Genomic DNA, 12,584 nt, shown 5'->3' on the forward strand with positions numbered 1-12,584 from the left:
ACTTCAGGAGCTTTCCTCCCCCTCCCCGCACACATCTTCAAACTGATGTTTTCCGACCTGCTGCCAAGCTGGAAATCGTTCCCAGCCCAGCCTCCCCCACGCTGGTAAAAATCCCCTTCCCTTGGAGGCATTGGCCGCGCTCCCGTCTGCCCCCCAGCCTGGGGCGCCTGCAGTGACTCCCTGTGGTGGAGAGGGGCGATGCCAGTCTCTCCTCCACCTCGTCCCTCCCCGTGTCTCTCGCCTCCTCCCCCCGGCTTTCGGCGGATTCCGCTCTCCGGGTTTTCCGCCCGTCCCGTTGCAATCCGCCACCTCGGAGCGGCCAGCGCCGTGTGCGAGCGAGGCGGGGAGCTCGCCGCCCGGGCAGCTGATGCTCAGAGGAGCGGGGAGCGGGGCTGGGCGCCGGTGACTTCGCCCAGCCGAGGGAGCCGCTCGCAGGCAGAGGACGCCGCCCGGGGCGCGCACCATGGGGGACGCCCGGCCCGCCGGTGCCGGCTGTTAGCAAGTGACAGCGGACTCGGGAGAGCGCAGCAGCCCGGCGTGCGGGGCTCGCTGGGCGGCGGGGGCCGGGGAGGGCAGAGCGCTGCCGCGATCCGCGTGTGTGTGGCTGGCTGGCGAGCCCCGGGAGCGGCGATGCCCTTCGCCAAGCGGATCGTGGAGCCCCAGTGGCTGTGCCGGCAGCTGCCGGCCGCCTCGCTGCTGGAGGAGAGTTTGGGCTGCCCCGAGCCCCGGGACCAGCCGCAGCCCGAGCCGGAGGAGGCTGCCGCCGTGGTGCCCGCGGAGGGGAAGGAGGCTGCGGCGGTGCTGACGATGCTGGATCTCTGCTCCGTCAGTAACGGGGCCCTGGCCCGGATCCTCCGGCAGCTGTCCGACGTGGCCCGGCACGCCTGCACCCTCTTCCAGGAGATCGAGTCGGAGCTGCAGCTGGCCCAGCGCAGGGTGCGGGCGCTGCACGGCAAGATCGGCGGGGTGCAGGGGGTGCTGCGCAGCCTGGATCCCAAGCAGGAGGCAGTGCGTGAGTAGCCCGCCGCGCCTCGGCCCCCTGTGCGGGGGGGGGGGGGGGGCTAAGCCTTGGTGGTGTGGGGGGCTCTGTGTGTGTGTGATCGCCTGGGAATGAAGCTGGGGGGCAGCCGGAGGGGATGGGCTCTGTCCGGGGCGCTTGGAAGGGGGAGAGAGGGTTTCCGAGCGAGAAAAGTTGGTGCTTTAACGACTGAAACCAGGGGACGGACTTGCTGAGCTGTGAAGTTGAATGAATCGGGGGAGCGGGGTGTGGGTGGGGGGCGCACGCTTCTCCTAGACCCTGGTCCCAGCTTGGCCCTGCTCCTCCTGGCCGCATCGCCGCCTAAAAAGAAACCAGCCGCTCTGCGAAATGGCCCGAAGTCCCTACCCCTGCCTGGGGGCGGAGGCGACGGGTGTTTGCAGGCTGGATCTGCCCGGGGGGGGACGGGGACGGGGACGGGGACGGGGGACGGGGGACAGGGGACCTGGGTGGAAAGTTGGGAAATGGACCGCTGGTTTCCAGGGCGAGAGCATCTGTTTGGCTCGGCAGCGCGGTTGCCTGTTCCACCCGGTGGGTGGTATGGGATGATCCACCAGTCGCCTCCTCACCCGTCCCAGCCCTGGGCGCGCCATCCCCGCCTCGCTCAGGAGTCGCTGGCTGCCATAAGTGAGCCCCGGCCGCTTACGGTGCGGCCAGGCATTGACTCTGCGGCTGCAGGCACCAGCCGGAGTGGGGTTGCGCTGCTCTTGAATTCCTCATGATAAGTAAATGCCTGCTCAAGGGGCTGGAAGGTGTGTGGCAAAAAGAGGGGTCCGGGGAGGGGAAAAGGACCTCAGCTCTCAGCGCTGAAGGGATGAAAATGCCTGAATTCGTCAGGCTTGTACTTTCCCAACGTTCAGGTCCGACAGACCCACTTGATTTGCTGACGTTGACCAGTGTCAAAGAGACAGCTCCCCAACCTGGTTGTTTTCGTGTGTGAATTTATACACAAAACAATGCGTATCAGTGTGTTCCTGGGCGCGGGGTGTGCAACCAGACCATTCCAATATCAAGAAAGATGATGTCAGTGGTTTCTGACTTACATAAGAAGCTTCCTGACTAGGATTTCTGGGACTGCATAGTCAACAGCGAAGGATTTGACAGGGGATGTTGCAAAGGCCAAAACTATAACTGGGTTCAAAACAGAATTAGATAAATTAATGGAGGATAGGTCCATCAATGGCTATTAGCCAAGATGGTCAAGGATGCAGTCCTATGCTCTAGGTGTCGCTGAACCTCTAACTTTAACTGGGTGGGACTGGATGACAGGGGATGGATCACTTGATAATTGCTGTGTTCTGTTCATTCCCTTTGAAGCATCTAGCACTGGCCACTGTCAGAAGACAGGATACTGGGCTAGATGGACAATTGGTCTGACCCAGTATGGCAGTTCTTATGACAGAGGAGATGCTGCAGGATTTATACAAAGGTGCCCATGGGATTTCCCCCCCCCACCCAGGAATCTCTGATACTTCTCCAAACCCAACCTTCATTTACCCCCTGTCCCTGTCAGTGCAAATTTCCCTTATCCTTAAGAATATTCCTGACATCCTGCTTAAAATTCTAAGCTCTTAAGTAGAAATAATAAAAATGATAAATCTGTGGTCAGTTTTCAAGGCCATAAAGTTATGAAGTTTGAGGAGTGACTTTTGTTTTGAAGAGCAACCCCTGAGGAATCCTGGAAAAAATTAGATCTGTTGTGGTCAAGGCAATATTGGACTGTTGTTATTAGCAATGAGTGCTTTAATCCTGCTTCCTCTCCAGTCAAAAGCAGTGACAGGCTCTGTACTTCTAACAGCTGTTAATACCTTCAGAATGTGGCTTATGTTAACAACAATTGAATAGAACCATTTTTAGACTCTTAGTGATGTGTACATTTCCCAAATATTTGTGAATATGTAATTGTCTTAGGTAAGATTTCTGTCTCAAACTCTGAGCTAACACAGTAAAATATGTTGAGTCCATTTCTTCTCTTGCTATCTATATAAGAGCACTACTCAGAGAGAAACATGGGAATAGATTTTGCTCTGTTATTCCAGTATGAATCCAAAGTAGCTGCACCAAGTTCAGTGAAGTTACTCCAGTTTACAGGGGCTAAATGAGGCTGAAATATGGCCAGTCTTTTAAAAAGATATTTGGAAGTGAACATGACATTTTAAAATTCATTGTCTGATTTTTCCTCTCTCTCACGCCTGTGTAGAGTTGGAATTTAACCCTCTTGTGAGTCAATGAACTTCTTGGTGAAAAGAAGCATGCCCTAGGTGTTCAAAACAGATATATAGAATGAAGTGCTCAACTGCAACTAGAGTAAATCAGCGTAGCGCCATACTGACTTCAGTGGATTTATGCTGATATACGCTGGCTGGGGATCTGGCCCATGATGATGAGAGAAGGTTTTCTGTTTCAGGTGAATACTATTGTATAACTGGAGTGGTTTTTTCTTTGATTAGAAATGTGTGGTGTGAAAGAGGATTGTGTGATGAAAGGAGGGGACCAAGTGAGGAAACTAAACCTCTTTGGGCCACATTCTGCTCTCATTTATACCAGTATAAATCCAGAGTAACTACATTGAGATCAGAGGAATTACTCTGGAGCCGAATCTAGCCCTGTGAGGGTTTTTTTTCCCTCTCTTCCCTTCCCCATGGATTGCATTTATGCAGTTTGTATGCAAATTACAGTATGACACACTGATGTTACATTAGTGTAGCTCCATGATCTTCATTACCCAAGTGTTGATAAAAGCAGAATGTGGCTTTTTACCCACATTTTAATAGTGCCAGGAGCTAAATTTTCAGCTCTTTTGGAGGGGAAAGACTTTGCTGATTCTCTCTCCCCACTTCCCCATGCATACACACCCACACCTGGATAGTGAAGCTGTAGAGATCCCCCTGGATGACTAGATCATGTGAATGCTCTTCTGGAGGAGCCCAGGGACAATGTCCCTACTTCTCACATGTATATACTGTGTCGCATTGACGCAGCTACTCACACCTACATACCACCTCTCCACACTCATGTACTAGTACCATGTATCTTCCCTCTACGCCCCTGTGTATCTAGTGTATGATTCACAGACTAATCCACGTTGCACATTAAAGCACACATCCCATCCTACAGTGTATGAAGATGGCATGTCCAGTTTTTCCGTCCACAGACCCTTCCTCATTCATTAGTACTATTGGCAAAACCTTATGCAATTGTTTTTAAACATGGTGGACCAAACTCGTCCTTGATTTTATTTCACTGAACTCAACGGATGAATTTGGCTCAACTCCATTGAAATCAATGGAGTAATACCAAGGTTGAATTTGGCCCAGTACTTTTAGCATATCAGGATATGTTGGCCATATTTGCTGAGATGCTGTGCAATATGGTATTAGAATCGCAGATGAAGTACATTTTAAAAAGACTTATGTTTATAAGTATTAGTCTGTCTTGCTACTGTACAAACACTTGGTGTAATAACACGGCAAATTGCAGCACAATGATTTAAGAATAATACCATCCAATTATTAGGCTGCTAGCAGAGGTGCTCAAAACATTGAGCAGTGAAGTTTCAGGACTTTTTTCTCTCTTTCCTAACGAGCCAGACAGATTACAAGATTTTGTTATGAAGACATCTAGATAATTGACCAAATCCATCTCTGGAGTATTCCTATTGAAGTTAATAATTATATCAGGTAGTCATTTGACCCAATATATTGACAAGTCAGGTTACCACTGTTGAGGAATCAAAAAGATGAATGGTGCTGTAAAGAACAGGAAAAAGTCTCTTAAAACTAGTGTATAATAGCAGTGTATATAAGTATTACAGAAAGTAACATATTTTACATTTTTAAACTTGAAGATTTATACATTATTGACATAAAACATTTGACTAGGGATCATAGGAAAGTCACAGCAGAAAATTTCAAGGACTATATTAGAAGTGACATTTTGTTGGGTTTTACAATAATGCATATCCCCAGTTCTGCAGTCTTCTTTGAGTCTTAACTTCTTTGTCTCAGGGTCATAGTTATCTGACTAATAAAGACCTCAGGACTGTTTTTTTTTTTAATTTAGCTTGAGCTTTTCTGTTGTATAGATTCTAATTTTCCTCTCACTTCTGCTTAGAAATGGGGATTGGGAAATTTACCAGGCACCTGTTAGCTAGAGGAATAAACTAAAAATGTTGGCAGAAGGGCATCATCTAGGTTCAAGGGAAAGATTGTCCCTTTCTCCCCACCCCATCCCCAAACACCCCCACTTCATTACTAGGATTCCTATCATAGTCCAGTTCCTGGATCTGGGTTAACTTTCCATCTTTCATGAATGTCTCTGGTTAATAGGGGTCTAAGAAATTTGAATCCATCCCACCCTACTGCTGGAAGACAGGAAAGAGCTTTCTCTTTTCCTTCCCTGCTACTCCAAAATTGACTATTCTCTACCCTTCTCTCGCTCTCAATATTTTTTTGTCCTACTCCACCACAGATTGCTGCTGCTGCTAGAGTTTTCAGAAACCAAAGCAAGATGATAGTGACACGATTCCTGGCAGTCTCACTATTGCCTACTACAGCTTTCTGATAGTCTGCGGAAGAGAAGAATGAGGGGGGATTTGACAGCTGCTTTCAACTACCTGAAAGGGGGTTCCAAAGAGGATGGATCTAGGCTGTTCTCAGTAGTAGCTGATGACAGAACAAGGAGTAATGGTCTCAAGTTGCAGTGGTGAAGGTTTAGGTTGGATATTAGGAAAAACTTTTTCACTAGGAGGGTGGTGAAACACTGGAATGCATTACCTAGGGAGGTGGTGGAATCTCCTTCCTTAGATATTTTTAAGGTCAGGCTTGACAAAGCTCCGGCTGGGATGATTTAGTTGGGGATTGGTCCTGCTTTGAGCAGAGGGTTGGACTAGATGACCTCCTGAGGTCCCTTCCAACCCTGATAGTCTATGATTCTAATAGCAATGAAACTACCGAGAATCTTATTAGTTTTACTGTGTTGTTTATTGAGAAAGCTGTGAGGATCAGTAGAAGCACAGGATCTGTCTGCAGATTCAGGAAAGCAGCAAGGCATATTTTCATATCTGGAAAAGTTACTTCATACCCCCAAGGACTACAAATGTAACACTTTTTAAATTAAAGCTTCAATTTTGCAAAAATTGATGATGTAGGTCACCCTACTGGCCAGGGAAGGTTTACTAGTAACCAGCGTTCAGTAGGCAATGGAGTTTTAAAGTCCTGTGATCTCTAAGAATTCCATAAGTGCTGAGTTTTTATTTTTTAAAAAAGCATAAATATTTTATTGAAAATGAACATCTTTTAAAAGTTTAATCCACGAGACTAGAGCCTCACTTCTTCCTTCTGCGTTTTGCTATATAGCCAGGTTCAGTTCTGTGGCTACCAAGGAACAAGGGAACGTCTTGTGTTACTATGCTTTTCACAAGTTCCTAGGAGCAGCTCTAGAGTGCTACAAGGAGTTTCACTACTTTGGTATTTTTTCCTTTAAAGGGACAGTACCAAGATCAAAATAATATCTTAAATTCTTTACTTGCAAATTTATTCAGTCATTTATAGCATATGCTTATGCAGCTTACTTATTACATTTAACTTGGCTTGGTCACTGGAAATTGACTGGTTAGTTTCACTTTTGCTTTTTGTCAGTTTCACTCTTTTCCCACCTGTGGGTAGAATGCTGCTGAGTTTCCAGCACTGCAATGACATGTTTAATCCATAATGATGATCTGCATGCTCCTTTCCCTACACCACCACCATTTTTTTTTACAAAACCTTTTATTTAGATCTTAAGTGAAGATGATGATAGTGTCTTCTCATTTTATTATGTTGAAGTCCCAATTACTGCTGAAATGGAATCTGTAAAGAATCCCCTAAATGAAGTTGTCCAGAGAGCTTCAGAACGGATATGGTTTGCTTCATCAGAAACCCCAGCCTCTTTAAGGATTGGTGTTTCTTTAAAATAACTTTGGGGGCATCCTTTTAAACATAGAATCATAGACTTTAAGGTCAGAAGGGACCATTATGATAGTCTAGTCTGACCTCCTGCACAACACAGGCCACAGAATCTCACCCACCCACTCCTGTAACAAGCCTCTAACCTATGTCTGAGCTATTGAAGTCCTCAAATTGTGGTTTAAAGACTTCGAGGTGCAGAGAATCCTCCAGCAAGTGACCCGTGTCCCACGCTGCAGAGGAAGATGAAAACCCCCCAGGGCCTCTGCCAGTCTGCCCTGGAGGAAAATTCCTTCCCGACCCCAAATATGGCGATCAGTAACTCAGATCCCACCCTATCTAACATCCCATCACAGGCCATTGGGCATATCTACCACTAATAGTTGAAGATCAATTAATTGCCAAAATTAGACTATTGCATCATATCATCCCTTCCATAAACTTACCAAGCTTAGTCTTGAAGCCAGATGTGTCTTTTGCCCCCACTGCTTCCCCTGGAAGGCTGTTCCACAACTTCACTCCTCTGATGGTTAGAAACCTTAATCTAATTTCAAGTCTAAACTTCCTGATGGCCAGTTTATATCCATTTGTTCTTGTGTCCACATTGGTACTGAGCTTAAATAATTCTTCTTCCTCCGTAGTATTTATCCCTCTGATACATCTATAGAGAGCCATCATATCTCCCCTCAGCCTTCTTTTGGTTAGACTAAACAAGCCAAGCTCCAAGGGAAGGAATTATTGGAAGCAAACCATTAAAAAGCAACAAATAATAGCTATATTTTGTTTTTTGTGAGGTTGAGACAAATGAATTCAGTTAGACGGCAACTCCATTCTGTGCTCTTCCTATTGTGCTGAGGCATGATAGGAGATAAGGAATGGATGACCATCCTATGTCTTGTATTGTTTCCAATACCAGTAACCACAATAAGGAATAGAGTTTCAGCTTTCCTTAATTCTGTACTCCAATGCTTTTCTGAGTTCAAGACACACCTGAAGCATCTGAAAGTAGGGTATGATGTTTTGGGTTTTTGTGCTTTAGGAAAAGCACATTGTTGTAATCTAAGGTATGTGAGGTAGCACAGAGCCTCAATGACTCTTTTTGCCCTCCCTCCCCCATTTTATTTAAGTCATTTGAACTAGGAACTCAGTCTGGGGCCCGTAGACAAACCTGGAAAGAAAAATTGTACATTGGATGTGATAACCAATGCCTTCAATGTAATGTCTTTCCCTCACACTCAAAACCAGTGAATAATAGAGCACAGTTCTTCGTCCTTCTGGAAATGGACAAGATTTCTGTCTCTTTATCAGTTACCTTATTTTTTTAGAACACTTTTCTCTATGGCACTCTTGAGTGTAATTCTTCAATTAATGCAACATGATCCAACATTATGTATTTCAGTTGATTTCTCTTGTGGTATGGGAAAGCAGGAGAGTTCCCCCACTGCTCTGCTTTTTATAGGCTTGGAGGGCTGATGTCAAATGAGCAGGGACTGTGGGATTTGGAGAACTGAAAGGATGGTTTGCGTGTTTAGTTTTTGCTAGCGTCGGAACAATAAAAAATGGAAGAGGAAAACCAGGAGGTAAGAGTTTCCGTGCCTTACAATAACATTAGACTGCACACAGTCATTCAAAAAAGAAAAGTAATTGTCTTTGTTTACAAATTAATGATGCAACTTAGTTTCTGAAATAGAGAAAAATATGTAGAGTCAGGTGGAAGGCTTTTTAAATCTATTGTAAGCAATGGGTAGAAACTAATACCAAGGACTCTTACAAAAGCACGTCTGCAGTGATCTTATGCTCTGGAATCTTGGGTTGCCACCTTGACTCACATTGTGTCATATATAACAATCTATCCTTCTTAAAATAAAACAAAGGAATAAAATTTAGGCCCCACTGAAGTCAAGGGAAAAACTCCCATTGACTTCAATGGTGCTAGGGTTTTACTCAAGCACTTTAACAGTGAAAATTAAACAACTCCTAAATAGCAGAGGAATATGGCTGTTTCGGGTTCTTATTGCTAATTGAAGAGCCCTTCTGATGAGAGAGGCTGATATATATTAAAAATATTCAGAGCTGGATTCTCATCTCATGCCAGTCATACACCTGGGTAACTTCGTAGACTTTAGTGGAATTAATGGAGCTACTCCTGACTTACACTGTTGTGAAAGTAGAACAGGCCCTATATGTTAAGTAGAGATATTGAATGAGGGTCTCAGCTGGTATAAACTCCATTAAGGTCAGTGAAGTTACACACGTGTGAAACTGGTGTGAGGGGACTTAGGTGTATATGTGATTTATACCAATTGAGGAGCTGGCTTGATAACATGAGTATATGTTTTCATACAGCCTGCATCTGGTGACTATTTGAGAATCTTTATAGTTTAACAATGTGGGTAAAACTCTGTGGTCTTTGTGTGTCCTTTTAACATCTTGCTCTTGGTTCTACCTCCTTACCCCCTTCTGGTGTGATTCATTTATAAAATAGATTGTCTTGGGGGCTGGGAAGTGAAGGTAAAAGAGACTGTGGTTACTTAAATTCTTTGTGATGGAGATCATGTGGGAGAGTCAATTAGCTATCTGCTTCCACACATGAAAGATGGGAGTTTGACTTCTGTGGGAGGGAAGGGGAAGAGCCTGGAGTGTATCCAAAACCTATTGGCTAATTCTGAAATGTCCTTGAACTAAGGGAAGGAATTATTGGAAGCAAACATTAGTATCAAATATAACGGTGCGTCTCAAACGCTGCTCTGGCTCAACAAAATCTGACTTTTTTTTTACATTTCTTGCATAGAATTGCCTGTTTTATGACTTTTATATTGTAAGGATCAGATTATGGCTGGCCTCCATAGATATGCAAGGATGGGGAAAAGAGACAGAAGAAGCTATTCTTTACCATGCTTCCCCATGTATGAGCCAGCCAAAGCTGCTGCCCTGAGTGCCAGGACCAGGAAAGATTTTTTTTTTCTGAGTGTTGCTGCTGCTGAAGTGGGGCTTTGCGCCTTCCCTTCAAGCTGGCCAGCAAAATAGAGTCAGTATAGGAGAGTGCAGCTTGTTTCAAGGCACTGCAGGCTTTGCTCTGGCATAGCTTTCTCCAGCACCCCTGGAAATATTGTACCTGAGACAAGCAGCGATCCCCAGAATTCCCACTTACACAGAGCTCCTCCAGCCCCACCCCCGCCCAGCCCAGCTTGTGGTTTAGCAGCCAAACAGCACCAACCTAGCCCTGGTTATTTACTTGCTAGAACAAAGATAGCGTGAATGCGTTCTCCAGGAGAGTTTCCTTTTAATTGTTTGCTCAGTGCAGGTCACAGCGCTCAGCCGATAGACAACTTTGAATGGTGCAAATGCAGCGAAGTGGAGCAACTCAGTTGATGGGAATCTATTAAAAGCAGAATGCTAGCGTTTTGTCCGTCGCCGTCTCATATATTGGGATACATAAGAGTAATTCACCTCATGGCTATGGTTTTATCCCCTTATTGCACATTAGGTAATGTTACTGCACATTGGGTGGGTGACCAGACCGCAAGTGTGAAAAATTGGGATGGGGGAGGGAGGTAATAGGTGCCTATAGAAGAAAAAGCCCCAAATATCAGGACTGTCCCTATAAAATAGGGGCATCTGGTCACCCTGCACAGTACATTAGGGCTGGCTGAAGGTGTGAAGGAATCTCTAAGTGAAAGTTGCTGTGGGTGCATCAGTGCCCACTCGCTGCCCTCCATGTAACATCATGGTGCAGTGAGGGTAACCAGCTGCTTTGTACCTGGAAAGGGCTGCTCTACCATACTTCCACCGCTTTTAAAGGTGAGACTGGACATGGGAGAACCAGGTGAGAAGGAAAAGGACCTTTATGGAGATGAGGTAGATTAAGAAATCTGTGAATTAAATGTAAGTGCTCCCCCAAATGAGGATGATTCTTCAACTGCATTGGGAAATTCCTGCATTCCTCAAATATTCTTTACTACATTGGGGGCTCCAATGCTGATAGATCCAGGGCGTGGTCCCCATCTGTTATCCCACCCCCTGCAGTCCTGGCGCCGACCCTGTCAAAGACTCTCTCTATCTTTTCCATAATTTGAAGGATTACCACTTCATGGTCCCCATTGATCTTTAATGGCAATGTTTTGGTGTCTGAAGTGGAGGAAATATGATCAGCTTGTGAGAATATTTTTTACAGCAGAAGTGCACAGTTGTGGGGTCTTCTGAGTCAGAGGGCTGGGCTTTTCGAAAACCTGTGTTTCAGATCACTTGCAATCTCCATGTAATCAGAGTTTGACATCAGAATCTCTATTGGAGTGGCTTCAGTGATTAGCCTGGAAAGAGGGGAACTTTTTCTGTGTTACTGAGTGCGTTTCGGGGGCAGAGTGGGAATTTCTTTCTTTCTTTTGATGTATTAGCATCAAAAGAGTCTTAGCTTCATTCCTAATTGCTTCTAGATTTTTAAATTTCTATATCAGTATGTAAGTAAATGCAAGAAGAGATAGCTGTTCAAAAAGGCAGGGTTTATAGCATGATTAAAATAAAAGATAGCATCCAGTGTATACTGCTGTAGTTGAAATATCTCCCCCGAAGACTTTTAGTTTACATTCTCATTATATCTAACCGCTTCTAATGCACTGCCTGTTTTAACAACTGGCATGTTTTTAGGATGGATGTTATGGCAGATATACTCCCACCATATTTTAACTTGAGACCTTAAATTGTTATATCTGTGTATTTGACAATTCTTTTTATACATCTCAGATTCCTCTCCCTTCCCTCGCTCTTTTCCCCCTAAACTTCCTTTTTTTAAAGAGGAGTGGAGGAAAGCAGGAGGGAATTGAAATCTCATGAAGAAGCTGGTATAATTACATTAGGAGTTGTGGACTTGGAACTCACCTATATTCAATGAACACTGCATGAATCTGCAATGTATTTCTCAGCACAGGGTGATTCTTTATCTTTTATATATATAGGTTCACTGTAATTCTTACAAAGCCACTTAGTGTTACTTTTTGCTTTCAGTTGGAGGGATAGTTGGACTTTGAACTGTAGCCATTCAGAATCTGGCAGGGAGAAAGTGCTGAGAAGCTGTCCTGTTAACATGTGCATGTGATTAAGACCAATGAGCATGGGGTTGTGTGTTGTACTAAAAATAGTCATAACTTGTCAGTTCTTTCCACCTCCCTCCCTAAAGTTTATTGTGTAGCTTGCAAATGTTTAGAAGTAGCTTTAAGTTGGGAGCTCAGTCCTGCAGCATGTAGACCTGTAACTCTCAGTAATTTCAGGGTCAGCCTATTGCTGTACCAAGAAGGAAACAGATGGACTGCTTTAGCCAACTGCTTTGTACACTCAGAGCTTGAGTAGCTTTGAATGCAAAAACATTGTCTTTCTGCATGGATCCCCGTTTTATTTATTTGTATTTTGTCTCTTCTGATGCTGTAGCATACAATACATAATACAATTGCAGCTGCCATAAGAAAATTGCAGAGGGCTAAAGTTTGTTGATAATAAAAGTAAGGTAGTCAGCAATAAAAGTAAATCACTGTATTAAAAGTGAACCTGAGTAGCAACATTTTTGTAACCTAATATTCATGTTAATCTATTCCCAGCATTTGGTCAAATCA

General features: G+C 44.8%; 1 protein-coding gene across 2 annotated transcripts in view; it reads left to right on the plus strand.

Moving 5' to 3' along the window:
* Positions 1–307: 307 nt before the first annotated feature.
* NHS (NHS actin remodeling regulator) overlaps positions 308–12,584 on the plus strand; it is a 335,527-nt gene continuing 323,250 nt past the window's right edge. For both annotated transcript variants that reach the window (XM_048861959.2, XM_048861970.2), the window contains exon 1: positions 308–1,012. In XM_048861959.2, the coding sequence (XP_048717916.2) occupies positions 631–1,012 (382 nt within the window). In that variant the 5' untranslated portion in view covers positions 308–630. The remainder of the gene's footprint in view (positions 1,013–12,584) is intronic.

The sequence above is a fragment of the Caretta caretta genome, chromosome 1 (genome assembly GCF_965140235.1).
Source record: "Caretta caretta isolate rCarCar2 chromosome 1, rCarCar1.hap1, whole genome shotgun sequence".
NCBI lineage: Eukaryota > Metazoa > Chordata > Testudines > Cheloniidae > Caretta > Caretta caretta.